At 54.7% G+C, this 15,038-nt stretch overlaps 1 protein-coding gene across 5 annotated transcripts in view; it reads left to right on the top strand.

Moving 5' to 3' along the window:
- Positions 1–3,620: 3,620 nt before the first annotated feature.
- TRPM2 (transient receptor potential cation channel subfamily M member 2) overlaps positions 3,621–15,038 on the top strand; it is an 86,823-nt gene continuing 75,405 nt past the window's right edge. The window contains exons 1-3 of one of the 5 annotated variants that reach the window (XM_023192636.2): positions 3,621–3,751; positions 7,043–7,304; positions 8,093–8,181. In XM_023192636.2, coding sequence (XP_023048404.2) covers positions 7,143–7,304; positions 8,093–8,181 — 251 coding nt within the window. In that variant the 5' untranslated portion in view covers positions 3,621–3,751; positions 7,043–7,142. Of the gene's footprint in view, positions 3,752–6,607; positions 7,305–8,092; positions 8,182–13,924; positions 13,981–15,038 lie in introns of those variants that run through there. The other 4 variants (XM_026447402.2, XM_026447410.2, XM_026447401.2 and 1 more) reach the window with 4 other exon arrangements.

Genomic DNA, 15,038 nt, shown 5'->3' with positions numbered 1-15,038 from the left:
AGACAGGGTTTCACCTTGTTGGCCAGGCTGATTTCATACTCCTGGCCTCAAGTAACCTGCCCGCCTCAGCCTCCCAAAGTGCTGGGATTACAGGCATGAGCCACCACACCCAGTCTGCAAAGTTGAATTAATATTAGTGCATAGCTATACTGTATTTATTCATTTTCACATTGCTGTTTTAAAAACCCCTCAGATTGGGTAATTTATAAAGAGAGAGGCCTAACTGGCTCACAGTTCTGCAGGCTGTACAGGGGGCTTCTGCTTCTGGGGAGGCGTCAGGAAGCTTCCAATCATGATAGAAGGCAAAGTGGGCAGGCGTCTTACGTGGCAGGAGTAAGAGAGAGAGACAGGGGCAGGTGCCACACACTTAAACGACCAGATCTCGCAAGAACGAACTCACTGTTACGGGAACGGCACCAAGAGGACGGTGTTCAATCATTCATGAGAAACACCTCCTTGATCTAATAACCTTCCACGTTGGGGATTACAAATTTTTTGACACAGAGTCTCGCTCTGTTGCCCAGGCTGGAGTGCGGTGGCGTGATCTCGGCTCACAGCAACCTCCCCTTCCTGGGTTCAAGTGCTTCTCCTGCCTCAGCCTCCGAGTAGCTGGGATTATAGGCGCATACTACTACGCCTGGCTAAGTTTTGTAGTTTTAGTAGAGATGGGGTTTCGCCATTTGACAAGGCTGGTTTTGAACTCCTGACCTCAAGTGATCTGCCTGCCTCAGCCTCCCAAAGTGCTGGGATTACAGGTGTGAGCCACTGTGCCTGGCCTGGGGATTATGATTTGAAATGACATTTGGGTGGGGCACAGAGCCAAACCACGTAACATACTGATTCATTTATGTAGTTGACCCATGAACCACTCAAGAGTTAGGGGCTCCGACACCCCTTAAAGTTGAAAATCTGGGTATAACTTCTGACTCATCCAAAACTTAACTACGAATAGCTCACTATTGACCAGAAGAAAGGCTTACTGATAGCATAAACACATATTTTGTATGTTGTATGTATTATAAACAGTGTTCCTACAATAAAGGGAGCTAGAGAGACGAAAATGTTATTAAGAAAATCACAAGGAAGATAAAATATATTCACATTAAGTAGAAGCAGGTCACCCGGGCGCAGTGGCTCATGCCTGTAATCCCAGCACTTTGGGAGGCTGAGGCAGGCTGATCACGAGGTCAGGAGATCGAGACTACGGTGAAACCCTGTCTCTATTAAAAAATACAAAAAGTAGCCGGCGTGGTGGCAGGTGCCTGTAGTCCTAGCTACTTGGGAGGCTGAGGCAGGAGAATGGTGTGAACTCGGCAGGCAGAGCTTGCAGTGAGCGGAGATCGCACCACTGCACTCCAGCCTGGGCAACAGAGTGAGACTCCATCTCAAAAAAAAAAAAAAAAAAAAAAAAAATAGAAGCAGGTCATCCTAAAGGCCTTGTCGTCTTCCCATGAGTAGGAGAAGGGGGAAGAGGAGGGGGTGGTCTAGCATCTCAGGGGTGGTGGAGGTGGAAGAAAATCTGCGTAGAAGTGGATCCCTGCAGCTGAAATCCGTGTCGTTCAGGGTCAGCTGAATGACCCACGGCTGCCTTCCCACTGCAAGGGCAGAGGCTAGGAGCTGGGACAGAGACCACGTGGCCGGCAAAACCTGCCGCAGCGACCATGCAGGCCTGTGCAGAGAGTTTGCTGCCCCTGCTCTAGCTTGGGCCTCCCTCCTTCCTGGAGTCTCCTCTGAGGAGCCCACCGCCTGTCACCTGCTCCTGCGTCCCACTCAGGACCAGAGTGTGCCAGTGCCTGTGGCCCCGTCACTGCCTTTTTCTCCAGTTGTAATTTTCTCCTGCTGCCAGAGCAGGGGCCTTTTTTTACCTGGGCCTCGTGCCCACACTGTGAGAAACACGTTGTGCCAAGTGCTTTCTCTCTCTGAACTCGAGAGGACTCGCAATAGAGATCCGTACCTGCCCTGTTCGGGTTTTATGGTCGTGTGTCCTCTTTTACGGGAAGAATATTGCATAATTGCTACTGCAGCAGCATCCGTGCAGACAGACATGGCCCTCTGTGGAGTGTGCGGTTCTTCTCTAGAAAAGCAGGAGCCGCTCCCAGGGCGATGTGGGCCCGGCTATTTCATCAGAGATGGTCATCTTGGTGACTACTTCACCTTAAATAACATTCCCACAGAGCCCCAGGATACTTGGAAACACTGCCCAGCCCGTCTCGCGGATGGCTCGGCAGTTATGACTGTCTTATAAAATATTAACTGCCCTGCAGTGTGTTTTCAGTTAACGAGAGGGCTCTCCAGCCAGAGGGCACCCAGGGCAGGGGCACTGGATGGGGCTCTGCTGACACGGAGCAGGTGAAAGGGAGGGGGTCTTCTCTTCCTTTGCCTGTTAAGGAGGGTCTAAGACACCTCGCTGGGGATGTGGCTGGTGGTCATAGAACCCAACTCCTGCAGCGGGTGCCCATTGAGCACTTCTAGTTTGTAGGGTGGACTGGACGGAAGACTGTGCCGTCCAGCAGGGCAGAGCAGCTGCTTGTGCGGCCCCAGGCACAGCTGCAGGTCTTTAGGGACACTGCTGGCCACTCTGGAGGGCAGCTTCCGGCCATGCTTGTGCAGAGCCCAGTGTCCTGAGTACTGTCCTACACCAGGGTCTCTGACCGCTTTCCCACCACTTTGCAGGTACCAGGATGGTGGGTTAGTGAGATGGTGGACATGGTTCAGCACGCAGGCACTGCTGGCTGGCTCATCTGTGGAGGGCCTTCTAGAGGCATGTGCTCAGGGCAGGAGTCTGGACAGAAGGCCTGCGCATCCAGCGAGGAAATGAGGGTGCGGGTCAGGCAGGAGTCGGGGGGCACCCTCCCTCCCCCCAGATCAGAGGCCACAGGGCCTCTTCACTTTCCTGGACACGGAGGCCAGTGGGGCCCAGGAATGGCAGCTGGGTATTGCCCACTGGTGGCAAGGCAGGGGCGGACTGCATGGCTTTGTGGGGTGAAAGGGCATCTGGGTGGTCTAGGCCATTTGGGAAAGGTGCAATCACCTTCTCAGGCATCAGAGGGCAGTCCCTGTCCCTCCCCAAGCCAGAGAGTGGGCACCACACAGGGTGGAGTTAGACATCCGTGGGGCCCGTGGCCAGCACCTGCCGTGATGGGGACTGCCGGGCTTGATCTTTCTGGCTGTTCTTGTCCCCTTCCTTAAGACAGATCCAGGGAGCAGGCCCTGAGCCTGCCCCAGCCTTGGGGTCCTGCCTCTCTCACTGGGAATGGTCCCTGGCTCTGGGGTCATATCCGGAGTGCTGGGGGAGGGGGCTGCAGAGGTCTCTGAGCAGGTGGTCCTGAGTCCCGTTGTGGGGGGTCTCACTCAGGCCCAGGTCCCCCTGCGACTCCTGTCCTGCCTGTCCCGCTCCCGCTGGCTATTCAGGATTTAAAGATAATCGCCGGTTTAAAGGAGACAGGTGCCCCCAACCCTCAGAAGGCACACATCCGTGCAAGTGTCCGGTCCCAGGTCTCTGGGGAGGGCGGGCCCGCAGGTGGGGTGTCTGGGCCTCGTCTTCCCTGGCCTGTCCTTGGCTCTAACTGCCGGCGCGGGACGCCGCGCGGGAGGCGCTCTCCGGGCTGATTGACGCAGAGCGCTGCGGGCGGCTCCACTGCACCGCGCACGCGGCGCACGCTCGGGCGAGATGTGGACGGCCCCGCGGGGCCAGGGAGGCCGTGCTGCGCGGAGACGCGGGTGACGCCGGGGCGCGGGCTGCTCCGAGCAGGTAGGTGAGCCCGGGTGCGGGGACGGAGGCGGCCGGCCAGGGAGCTTGTGAAGGTTGCAGTGGGGTGCAGGGGCGTAGGAGGGGTTCGGGGCGTTGGTGCAGGGCACGGCGGGGTGCAGGGGCGCGGATGGGGCTCGGGGCGCTGGTGCAGGGCGCGGCGGGGTGCAGGAGTGCGGGTGGGGCTCAGGGTGCTGGTGTAGGGCATGGTGCGGTGCAGGTGCGCAGGAAGGGTTCAGGGCGCTGGTGCAGGGCACGGTGCGGTGCAGGGGCGTGGGTGGTGCTCGGGATGCTGGTGCAGGGCGCGGTGGGGTGCAGGGGCGCAGGAGGGGTGCAGGGCGCTGGTGCAGGGCATGGCGGGGTGCAGGGGCGCGGGCGGGGCTCGGGGCGCTGGTGCAGGGCGCGGTGGGGTGCAGGGGCTGGCGGGGTTCGGGGCGCTGGTGCAGGGGCACCGGTAGGGTTCGAGGCGCGGACTGGGGCGCCTAGTGTGTGCAGAGGCGCAGGGTGCTGACTCGGATCCGCGTGCAGTCTGTCCGCGGGACGCCTTGCCGCTGGGGCGACCCTGTCCGGCTGGCGCGAGGGGACCGGGAGATGAGGGACTCAGCCGTCCTCGGACCCTGCCAGTCCGCCCGGACCGCAGGGCTCGCTTCCGGGACGCTTATTTCCTGTGTCCCAGCACACGCCTCTGCCTGTCCAGTCTCGGAAGGGCTGGCTTTCACGCGGGGATTTCAGAGGATGCCCGAGCAACCTCCAGAGAGGACAGGGCGGCCACACGGTGTACCAAGGGAGGGCAGGGCGCGCCTGTCCCAGTCCTGCTGGTGCGGGAGGCCCACCCTGCCCAGACAGAACCTTCCATTTCCCGAGGAATCTGCTGGGCTGGGCTGGGCTGGCTGGGCTGGCTGGGGGGGGGGGGGGGGGGGGGGAGCAGGCACACCAGGATCCTCTCTAGTTGCCTGGTCCTAGGCTCAGGTGCAAATGAGTCCTCCTGAATTCTGCCCAGGTGGGAGTGGTCTTCCCATTTGCACCCCTGCCACGCAGGGCCCCCGTGGCTGAGGACGGGGGTTGCTCAGTGGCTAACCCTGAAGGGCACGGAATGCTGCCCCAACCCACACTCCCTCAGGGGCTGCACTGCACCCCTTTCTCCTGGGAATAGTTCTGTGCAGGGTTGGGGTTTGGAAATCCACCCCACATGGGGCCTTGCCCTGCTCACGTCTGCTTCATGCATCTGTCTTCTGGAAGTTCATTTCCTTCCTGATTGCTCTCAACACTCACACCTGTGCCAGCTGCTGGTGGAGAATTTTAGCTGTGAACCAGGTGGCCCACGCTGTTCTCAGGTGACCCGTGAGAAAGGGATTAAGAACCCCAGAGAGGGCTGGATGGGCCCTGGGAAGGTCATTGCCAGGCCTGGGTTTCAGGGTTCTGCACCCCTGGGCTGAGGCTGACGCACACGTCCTTTTGGGGACTGGGTTGAGCCAGTGGCCCCCCCACAGCGGGCATCAGGTGCTCACGGGGGCTCCTGGCTGCCTCCTGCAAAGTCCGGGGTGGTGTTGGAGCGGGTCTGACCTGCTTCCCGGGGCCTGCTTGCCGTTGGGATGAGAGGAACCTGCACAAGACTCCAGGGGCTGTGCTGAGGTGGGCAGCTGCCTGAAAGACAAGCATGTGAACAGAACATGCTGGTCTTCCTGAAGGCAGAGGGCCCCTCACCGCGGACCCTCCCGTCCGATGCTGGGGCCTTTGTTTCTAGCATGGAGCCGTCCTCATCCCATGCCGGGTGGACTTCCTCCCTGGGGAACCACCTGCAGTCCTGGGTCCTCTTGTGGGTGCTACTGCGAGCTCTCTGGAGCCTCCTCTTCCTCCTGCTGCTGCGGACGTCTCTGTCCCTCTGCTTCCCGTGGAAGCTGGTTGTGAAGCCAGGCCAGTGGCTGCTGGGACAGCTCATGGCCCTGGAAAGGCCCCACTGGCATGCAGCACAACATCTGCTCTGAGAACGGCAGGAAAAGGCCGGGAAGGGCAAGTTAAGTTTGGTGGTATGGCCAAGGGGAGGAGGGAGAGTGTGGGAGGTGAGACAGCCTGAGAGTGCCTGCCCCAGGACAGCAGCCAGCAGCTCAGTCCCAAGCTCCCGGCACTGAGCTTCAAGCTCCGTGGCCCGCAAGAGGGGCTCAGTCACCTAATGTGATGAGGGCATGGCAGAGCAAAGGCTTGTCTGACAGTGACTGCCGTGTGTACTGGAGAGGACGTGGTCAGAGATCCGCTTTCAGGGCAGGGATGAGTGGGGAATTGCAGTCGGATCTTTTGCCTCCAAGCAACTCTCCCCTTCACACCTTTGGGGCAGTGACTGGGGGTGACCATGGATGACCTCATAAGAACCGCATTGTGGGTGCCAGGGGCTCAGGGAGACCCTGCAGGGCTTGAACTCGCTTATGTTTCTCATTTGTAAAGGGAGGGCAGTCATCTGGTGGCTTCCTATGGCCTCAGTGATGAAGGCCACGTCAGAGCCAGGGAGAAAGGACATGAGAGAATAAGATTCCTTTGAATTATTGTCTTTGTCCTGGAGTGGAGAGATGTGGTACTCCCCAAAACTTCCCTTCTAGGCTGGGCACGGTGGCTCACGCCTGTAATCCCAGCACTTTGGGAGGCGGAGGCGGGTGGACCGCCTGAGGTCAGGAGTTCGAGACCAACCTAAGGAACATGGTGAAACCCTTTTGCTACGTATAAATACAAAAAAAATTAGCGGGGCGTGATGATGGGTGCCCATAATCCCAGCTACTGGGGAGGCTGAGGCAGGAGAATCACTTGAACCTGGGAGACGGAGGTTGCAGTGAGCCAAGATCATGTCACTGCACTTCAGCCTGGGTGACAGAGTGAGACTCCGTCTCAAAAATCAACAAGAAACTTCCTTTGTGGACAGTGGGGGCTGTTTTTTTATTTTTGGAATATGAAAGTAGTGACTGGTGTCTGGAAGCAGGAACTGTGCACGGTTGCGAAACCACGTCGCCGGCAGCTGGCGCTGGCCACGGAGACTTCTCTGTGCGGTGTGCAGTGCAGCCGGGGGGCGGGGGCTCTATCTCTGGCCTTGCAGTGACCTGAGGTTGTTACCATTATGAATGGGCGCTGGGACCCCTGCACGTGCATGTACTCCCCCGGAGTGTCCAGGGGCCCCAGCCAAGGGACAGAGCTCAGGCAGCTGGGAAGATGTGCAGGCTGATGAAGAGAACCGGATGAGGGCTTCACGTGAGGAAGCATGTGGCCTTCTCAGAACATCAGCCTCATCTTCCTGTCTCTGATCGATTTCAGCAACCACCCCGTGTGTTTCCAGAACCCCAGTGTAGCGAGCTGGAGGGAGGACTGTCCTGAGGGCAGCAGGCCTGGTTGCAGCTGGCGTGGAGGTCCCAGAATGGAGCCCTCGGCCATGAGGAAAGCTGGCTCCGAGCAGGAGGAGGGCTTTGTGGGGCCGCCCAGGAGGGCCGCTGACCTGGGGATGGTCTCCAATCTCCGGCGCAGCAACAGCAGCCTCTTCAAGGGCTGGAGGCCGCAGTGCCCCTTTGGCAACGACAAGGTGAGCTTTCTGCCGGTCAGCCTGCAGCTGGCATGTGGCCACGGAGGTCACTGTGGGGCAGTTTGCAGCTTGAAGCTGTGAGGACGGGGGTGGGCAAGGGTCTGCTGACCTCAGGGGCTCCCGCCCAGCCATGCCCTTGGGAAAACACAATTGGGGAGGGTGATGCATGGCTGGCCTTTCTGGCCTTCTCTGCATTGCACAATCATTTCCCATGGTTGGTCTGATTGGGAAATCACTGGGTTAACTCAAAAATGTTGCGCTAGAGTCCTGGCAATCTGTTGTTACCCATGCTTACCTTGTTGCATAATGATTTCACATCCTTTGTCTGATTGGGAGGGCCTGGGCCTGGGCTAGCTTTCCCCAAAGTCCTGGATACAAAGACGCAAGCGTGTTGAAAGCACATGGAGTCTTGCAGTCCTCCTGCCAGCCAGGCAGGAGGGTGGCTGCCCTTTCCCAATGGTGCCAGATCCAGGTCCCCAGATTCCCAGCCTCCACGTTTTCCACCACACCACGTTGTTCCCAGGGAAGGTGGTGTTGCTGTATAAACGAAAGTGCGCACATTCAAACTGGTCCCAAGTGGAAACGATTTCTTAGATTAATTCCTCCCTCCTGAATCCCCACCTGAGTCTTGGCAAGGTGCTTCTAATCTTTGGCTCGTGGTCGCGCAGGCTTCCTTTCTTCAAACAAGTAGCGTGGAAGCTCCTCAAGGAGCACGGATGTGTCTCCGGGGGGCTGGGGGGTGCTCTTTCGAACGTCAGAGGATCTCAACACACCCTCTTTACCTTCAGCAAGAAAGCCTCAGTTCATGGATTCCTGAAAACATCAAGAAGAAAGAATGCGTGTATTTTGTGGAAAGTTCCAAACTGTCTGATGCTGGGTAAGTGGCGAGATTTGTGTGTAAGGCCTTTGACGTCTTCTATTCTGATCCCACATGGAATAGCTGGTCAGGCCAAGACCCCTCAGGGCCTCGGTGAAGGGTCAGTGGAGATACCTCTGTGTCCGTACGAGGCTTAGAGTCCACAGAGCACTTCCACCTTACCCCCTAAGCCTCCTGCGGGGGACAGTTGACCCTCATCCTGCCTCGCAGGTGTGGGGACCAAGGTCCAGAGTTTAGGTGACTTGTTCAGGGTTATCACGGCGCTATCGTGCGGCGAGGCCCAGTGGTTTGAACACAGGTGCATCCTCTAATCCTCTCATTTCCACACCTGCCCCCATCCCCAGAGAGAGAGTCCCAGGGTCCAGGAACTAGAAGGGTCTCAGGGAGAGTGCACGGCCAGAAGACAGCCCCCCCTGCACAGCTTGCCAAAGCCGGAGGCCCGACTTACCCCCAGGCCCCACAGAGCCCCCTTTCCCCCTTCTCCCCACAGAGCCCACGACTCAGGTGTGGCCAAGACTCCCTCGCAGGCAACATGGCCACTGCCTCTGAGCGGCTGGATATGGCCCTCCTGAGCCGATGGTGCTCCCCACAGTTGGCGCCCCCCACAGTTGGCGCCCCTTTAGACACCAACAGAGTGTTCATTCATGTTTGTGTGCCCTCCCCCAGCCACACCCATTTCATGCTCTTCCACAAATGGGCCACACGCTTTCTCCTTTTACTCCTTCATTGCCTGGTGAGCTCCTACCTACCCCTCAAGGCCTATTGCAGATGCTGCCTCTGCCGTGCAGCCTGCCTTGACTATACAACCTCTACCAGGAAGTGAGCTTCCCTCCCACCACACCACGTGTCTTTGATCCCAGCTGTCATGCTGTCGCTGTGTGCCTTTGTGTTCATCTTTCTTGCTAGATGCTGAGTTTTGGGGGGCTGGGACCAAAGCAGAATGTTGTATTAATTCCCAGAGAGTGGCCTTAGCTCATATTTACTGAATATGGGGAGGGAGAAGCATCCTGTGCATGGGAAACAGAAGAAGGTTGTGCTGCCCCGGGGTGGCCCCTCCTTGGATAAGGGCCCCATTTCTCCCTGGGCAGTAATAGGAGCAGATGCTGAGGCAGCAAAAGTAGCCGGTAACCTCTAGTGTACATGGTACATCATCAGAGTTTCACGGTCACCAGTAAAACACCTGTCCCTCGGCATCCCTGGGGAATTGTTCCCGGATACCCACAGATAGCAAAATCCCATATATGAAGTCACTGATATGAGACGGTGTGGTATTTGCATATAAACTACATACATCCTTCAGCATAGTTTAAATCATCTGTAGATTACTCATAATACCTGATACAATGTAGATGTTATAAAAATAGTTATACTGCATTTAAAAAATTTGTATTTTTGTTGTGCGGGTTCCTTCCTTCCTTCCTTCCTTCTTTTCGAGACAGAGTCTTTCTCTGTCACTCAGCCTGGAGTGCAGTGGCACAATCTGGGCTCACTGCAACCTCCGCCTCCCAAGTTCAGGGGATTCTCCTGCCTCAGCTTCCCCAGTAGCTGAGATTACAAGCATGCGCCACCACGTCTGGCTAATTTTTGTATTTTTAGTAGAGATGCGGTTTCATCATGTTGGCCAGGCTGGTCTTGAACTCCTGACCTCAAGTGATCCACCTGCCTCGGCCTCCCAAAGTGCTGGGATTACAGGCGTGAGCCACCGTGCCTGGCCAATGTGTTGTTATTTTATTTTGTATTTTTTGAGATGGAGTCTCACTCTGTCTCCCAGGCTGGAGTGCAGTGGTTTGATCTCAGCTCACTGCAATATGATCTGAAAGGAAGAAGAAATTAGTTCTGGGAAATCCCCACCCCTTTCCCAGAAAACTCCGCCTCCCGCAGCTGCTGGTTGGCTTTTTTTTATTTTTTATTTTTTTGAGATGGGGTCTCACTCTGTCGCCCAGGCTGGAGTGCAGTGGCACAATCTCGGCTCACTGCAACCTTCGTCTCCCAGGTTCACGCGATTCACCATGTTGGCCAGGCTGGTCTGGAACTCCTGACCTCAGGTGATCCACCAGCCTTGGCCTCCCAAAGTGCTGGGATTAAAGGCATGAGCCGCTGTGCTTGGCTGGTTGGCTATTTTTATGGTTATTTTTGGATCATGTGCTAAACAAGGGTGGATTATTCATGAGTTTTCTGGGAAAGGGGTGGGGATTTCCCAGAACTGATTTCTTCTTCCTTTCAGATCATATAGGGTATTTCTGACATTGCCATGGCATCTGTAAACTGTCATGGCGCTGGTGGGAGTGTCTCATATGCTAATATATTATAATTAGCATGTAATAGGCAGCGAGGATAACCAGAGCCCACGTTTGTTGCCATCTTGGTTTTGGTGGGTTTAACCAGTGTCTTGCATCCTGTTTTATCAGCAAGGTCTTTGTGACCTGTGTCTTGTGCCAACCTCCTGTCTCATCCTGGGACTTAGAATGCCTTAACTATCTGGGAACGCAGCCCAGTAGGTTTCAGCCTCATTTCACCCAGTGCCTATTCAAGATGGACTCACTCTGGTTTTGTGAGTGAATGCCAGAGTGAATGCCGCTGACACCCTGACCTGCTATGTCCTGAGAAGCCTAGGTGAGGTGCCGTGGGTCTGGGCCTTTGCTGGTCAGCTCCGCGTGCTTCTCACATGTTAGTGGAAACCCTTGGGGCAGCAGGGCCCAGAGAGGAAGGGGTGCTGGCCTGGATCAGATGTAAGCAGGACAGACTTGCTTCTGGAGGTCCCCAAAGCCATTCCCCATGATCAGGGGTGTGCTGGGACTCACAGCTGTGCACACGGCTAAGGTTTATCATGGTGAAGGCCCACGTGATAGGCTTAGCAAAGGAGAAAGACACAGACCCAGTCTGGAGACTCTGAGCGCAGGCTGCTGCGGCTCTCCTGCGTGGGCGCCATGCGTGCTCCTTCCTCCAGCCGAGAAGAACGCGGCAACCTGCAAAGTCCATTCGAGGCTCAGAGCCCAGGGCGTGGGTCCTGCGCTGGCCACATGGGCCCCTCTGCATGACAACCACCCAAATCCCAGACTCCCAGCAGGAAAGCAGCTGTTCATAAACCCATCGCAGGAACAGTCCAGGCCCAGCAAAGCACTCCTAGCAGTCAGGGGACGGAGAGATGCTCCAAAAGCCCCGTTCCCAGACACTGCCGTGAAAGCAGGCCCCTCTGAGAAGGCAGCCGCAGATCTGCCACGCCGAGACTGTCCCGCACAGAAGCCTCTCTCATCTCACCAACCACGGTGGTCACTGCAGCAGGAAGAGGGGCCACGTGTGTTCCGGCCTGTTCCTTCCTGAGGAGGGGATGGAATGTCCCTCCCTGTTGTGGAAAGACCAGGGCGGAATGAGTGGTGAGCATCCTCCGCCACAAACACAGCTTTTGAAGCAGATTTATTGATACCACTTACATGTTTCCATTCAGCATGGTAGGCTCTTTCCACCCCACTCGTCCAGACCTGGAGGCCCTCGACACCTGCCCGGGTAATCCCACTGCTTAGCCCCACATCCTGGTAATCCTCCTCAGCTCCGCACAGACTCGTCATTTCCGTTTCTGCTTCGGACACCCCCCGTCCAGACCTTTGTGCTCACATTTACCACCATGGATCTCATGACCTTGGGCACATGGCTTCTCTTCCCTGGGCCGCCAGTCATCATCCTCATCTATGAAGCGCAGAGACTGGAGCGGATGCCTCAGAATTCAGATGTACATGCGGGGGGTGGAGGTGAGCAGGGAGCCCCCCTCGGGAGGAAGGAAGGAGCCCAGGTTGGAGAGAGTGCACCTCCAAGAGCTCTCATTTCCCGTGGGGTGCCGCGGGTGGTGTCCTGTTTACGCCTATCTGGGCCGAGTTCCGAGCAAGCTCTCTGATGAGGTAATTTCTGGGTCAGTGGCCACAGTGCAGTTTCCAGCATCACATCAGGCTTGCAAACACCATGCATGTTTAAGTTCCAGTCTCATCACAGGTGATGGTTCAAGGAGAAGAGGGACAGGAGGTAGCTTGTGATAGGCTGTTAGGAACATACAAGGACACTTGGAGCACCATTGGAGCAAGACTTGGGAGAGCTGAGGTCCTTGTCCAGGGAACTCCTCTCCCCAACTCGGACACCAGGTCTCTCATCCATAAACTGTGGAGGTCACATTGTGTGTGGAGTTGGTTCCTTCTGGTAGGTTCTTGGTCTCATTGACTTGAAGAATGAAGCCGTGGACCTCTGTGGTGAGAGTTACAGCTCTCAAAGGTGGCATGGACCCAAAGAGTGAGCAGCAGCCACATTTATTGTGAAGAGAGAAAGAACAAAGATTCCACAGCACGCAAGGGGCACCTGAGCAGGTTGCGGCTGCTGGCTGGGTGTGGGGCGGAAGGTGGCCAGCTTTTATTCCCTTGTTTGTCCCCACCCATGTCCTGCTGATTGGTCCACTTTACAGAGCACCCATTGGTCCATTTTACAGTGTGCTGATTGGCATATTTTACAGTCCTCTTATAAGACAGAAAAGTTCTCCAAGTCTGCCCCCGACCTAGAAATCCAGCTGGCTTCACTTCTGACATCAGGTGCTGGCAAGATCCCTGCAAGTCTGTGGTGCCTTGAGTGTGACCTTAGCAGTTTGTACGGTTTTGTAGGGTGCACATCCGGGAGGAGTTATTTTTCCTATTTTAATGATTGAGAAACTGAGTGTAGAAATATCCAAGATCACACAGTCAATACGTGGCGGGGAAACCTGTTTCCTTTGTTACTGCTCAGTGGTCTTTCGCCTGTGCCATCTGGTTCAGGTTGCATCTGGTTTTAGAGTTTTTTGTGTGTGTTTTTTTCCTGTCTTATCTGTATGTTTTTTTTTTTTTTTTTTGAGACGGAGTCTCACTGTGTCTCCTAGGCTGGAGTGCAATGGCCCAATCTCAGCTCACTGCAACCTCCGCCTCCCGGGTTCAAGCAATTCTCCTGCCTCAATCTCCCAGCAGCTGGGACTACAGGTGCATACCACCATGCGTGGCTAATTTTTATATTTTTAGTAGAGACAGGGTTTCACCATATTAGCCAGGCTGGTCTTGAACTCTTGACCTTGTGATCCGCCTGCCTCAGCCTCCCAAAGTGCTGAGATTACAGGCGTGAGCCACCACACCTGGCCTCATCTGTACTTTTCTAGGTTATTTGTTACTATCAAAACATTGGAATCTAAAAATATTTGTGGATTTCCAATTAAATAAGTTATAAAGAACACATAAATGTATCTCTTCTTGCCCTGAAACACCAGTGAATTGCAGTAAAGGAACAAAAAGACTTCAACCTACAAAGGAAAAAGAGGGAAGGTAGCAGTTGAAGAAAGAGATTGCTGCATTCTTGCCAGAGGAAGGGGAGGAGGCAGAGCAGCAGGTCCTGGAGGCTAGCGACTCTGGCAGCTGCTGCCGTCCCCACGTGAGGGGAGGAGGTGGGAGACCTTGGGTGAGGTGCTAGCTCCGTGTCATCTGCTCAGAGCCTCCATTTGTGTGTGTGTTTAACTTTTTATGTTGAAATTATTACAGATGTACAGAAGTTCCAAAGATACTACAGATAGGACAGTTCCACCTGTGGTTACATTCTGCATAGCCATAGTATAGTAACCAAGCCAGGAATTCAAGCTGGTAGAATGCATGTGTTTAGTTTTATGTCTTTTTTTTTTTTTGAGATGGAGTCTTGTTCTGCTTCCCAGGCTGGAGTGCAGTGGCACCACACCAGCTCACTGCAATCTCTGCCTCCCGGGTTCAAGCGATTCTCCTGCCTCAGCCTCCTGAGTAGCTGGGACTACAGGTGAGCGCTACCATGCCCAGCTAATGTTTATATTTTTAGTAGAGATGGGGTTTCACTATGTTGGTCAGGCTGGTTTCGGACTCCAGACCTCAAGTGATCTGCCTGCCTCAGTCTCCCAAAGTGCTGGGATTACAAGTGTGAGCCACCACGCCTGGCCTTGTGTCATTTTTCACATGTTTATTTGTGTAACTACCACCATGGTCGACAGAGCATTGTGCATCTCCACTGAGCTCCTCCTGTACTTCCTCTGTATGGTCAGCTCACCTTCTCCCCCATCATCCCTGAACCCTGCAACCACCAATCTTTCTTCATGTCTATCGTTGTGTCATTTTGAGACTGTTACATCAATGGAATCATACGCTACATGACCCATATCTTTTCCCCTCAGCACAGCGCGCTTGATATCCGAGTTGCTGCTTGTGTCAATATTATTATTATTATTATTATTTGAGACGGAATCTCATTCTGTTACCCAGGCTGGAGTGCAATGGCACAATCTCGGCTCACTGCAACCTCCACCTCCCGGAGACTGGAAGTAGCTGGGACTACAGGCACGTGCAACCATGCCAACCATGCCTGGCTAATTTTTGTATTTTTAGTAGAGATGGGCTCACCATGTTGGCCAGGATGGCTTTGAACTCCTGACCTCAAGGGATCCACTTGCCTTGGCCTCCCACGGTGCTGGGATTACAGGTGTAAGCCATCACGCTCAGCCTTGTGTCAATATTATTTAACTGCTGAATATTCCTTTCCCTTTCACCTTGCCTGTGTCATTACACTTCAAGTGAGATTTTGGTAGACAGCAAATAATTGGGTCCTATTTTTTTTTTAAATCCATTCTGTCAATCTGTTTTTTAATTGTTGTATTTAGAAAATTTATATTTAGTGTAGTTATTGGTATGTTAGAGCTTACATCTGCCATTTTATTTTTTGTTTTCTGTTCTCTCTTTTTTTTTTTTTTGCCTCCTTGTGGGTTACTTGAACAGTTTTTAGAATTCTATTTTAATTATTCATACTTTTTTTTTTTTTTTTTTAAGACGGAGTCTCACTCTGTTGCC

The sequence above is a fragment of the Piliocolobus tephrosceles genome, chromosome 19 (assembly GCF_002776525.5).
Source record: "Piliocolobus tephrosceles isolate RC106 chromosome 19, ASM277652v3, whole genome shotgun sequence".
Taxonomy (NCBI): Eukaryota; Metazoa; Chordata; class Mammalia; order Primates; family Cercopithecidae; genus Piliocolobus; species Piliocolobus tephrosceles.
The sequence above is the reverse complement of the archived record's forward strand: the minus strand, read 5'-3'. Positions and strand labels throughout refer to the sequence as shown.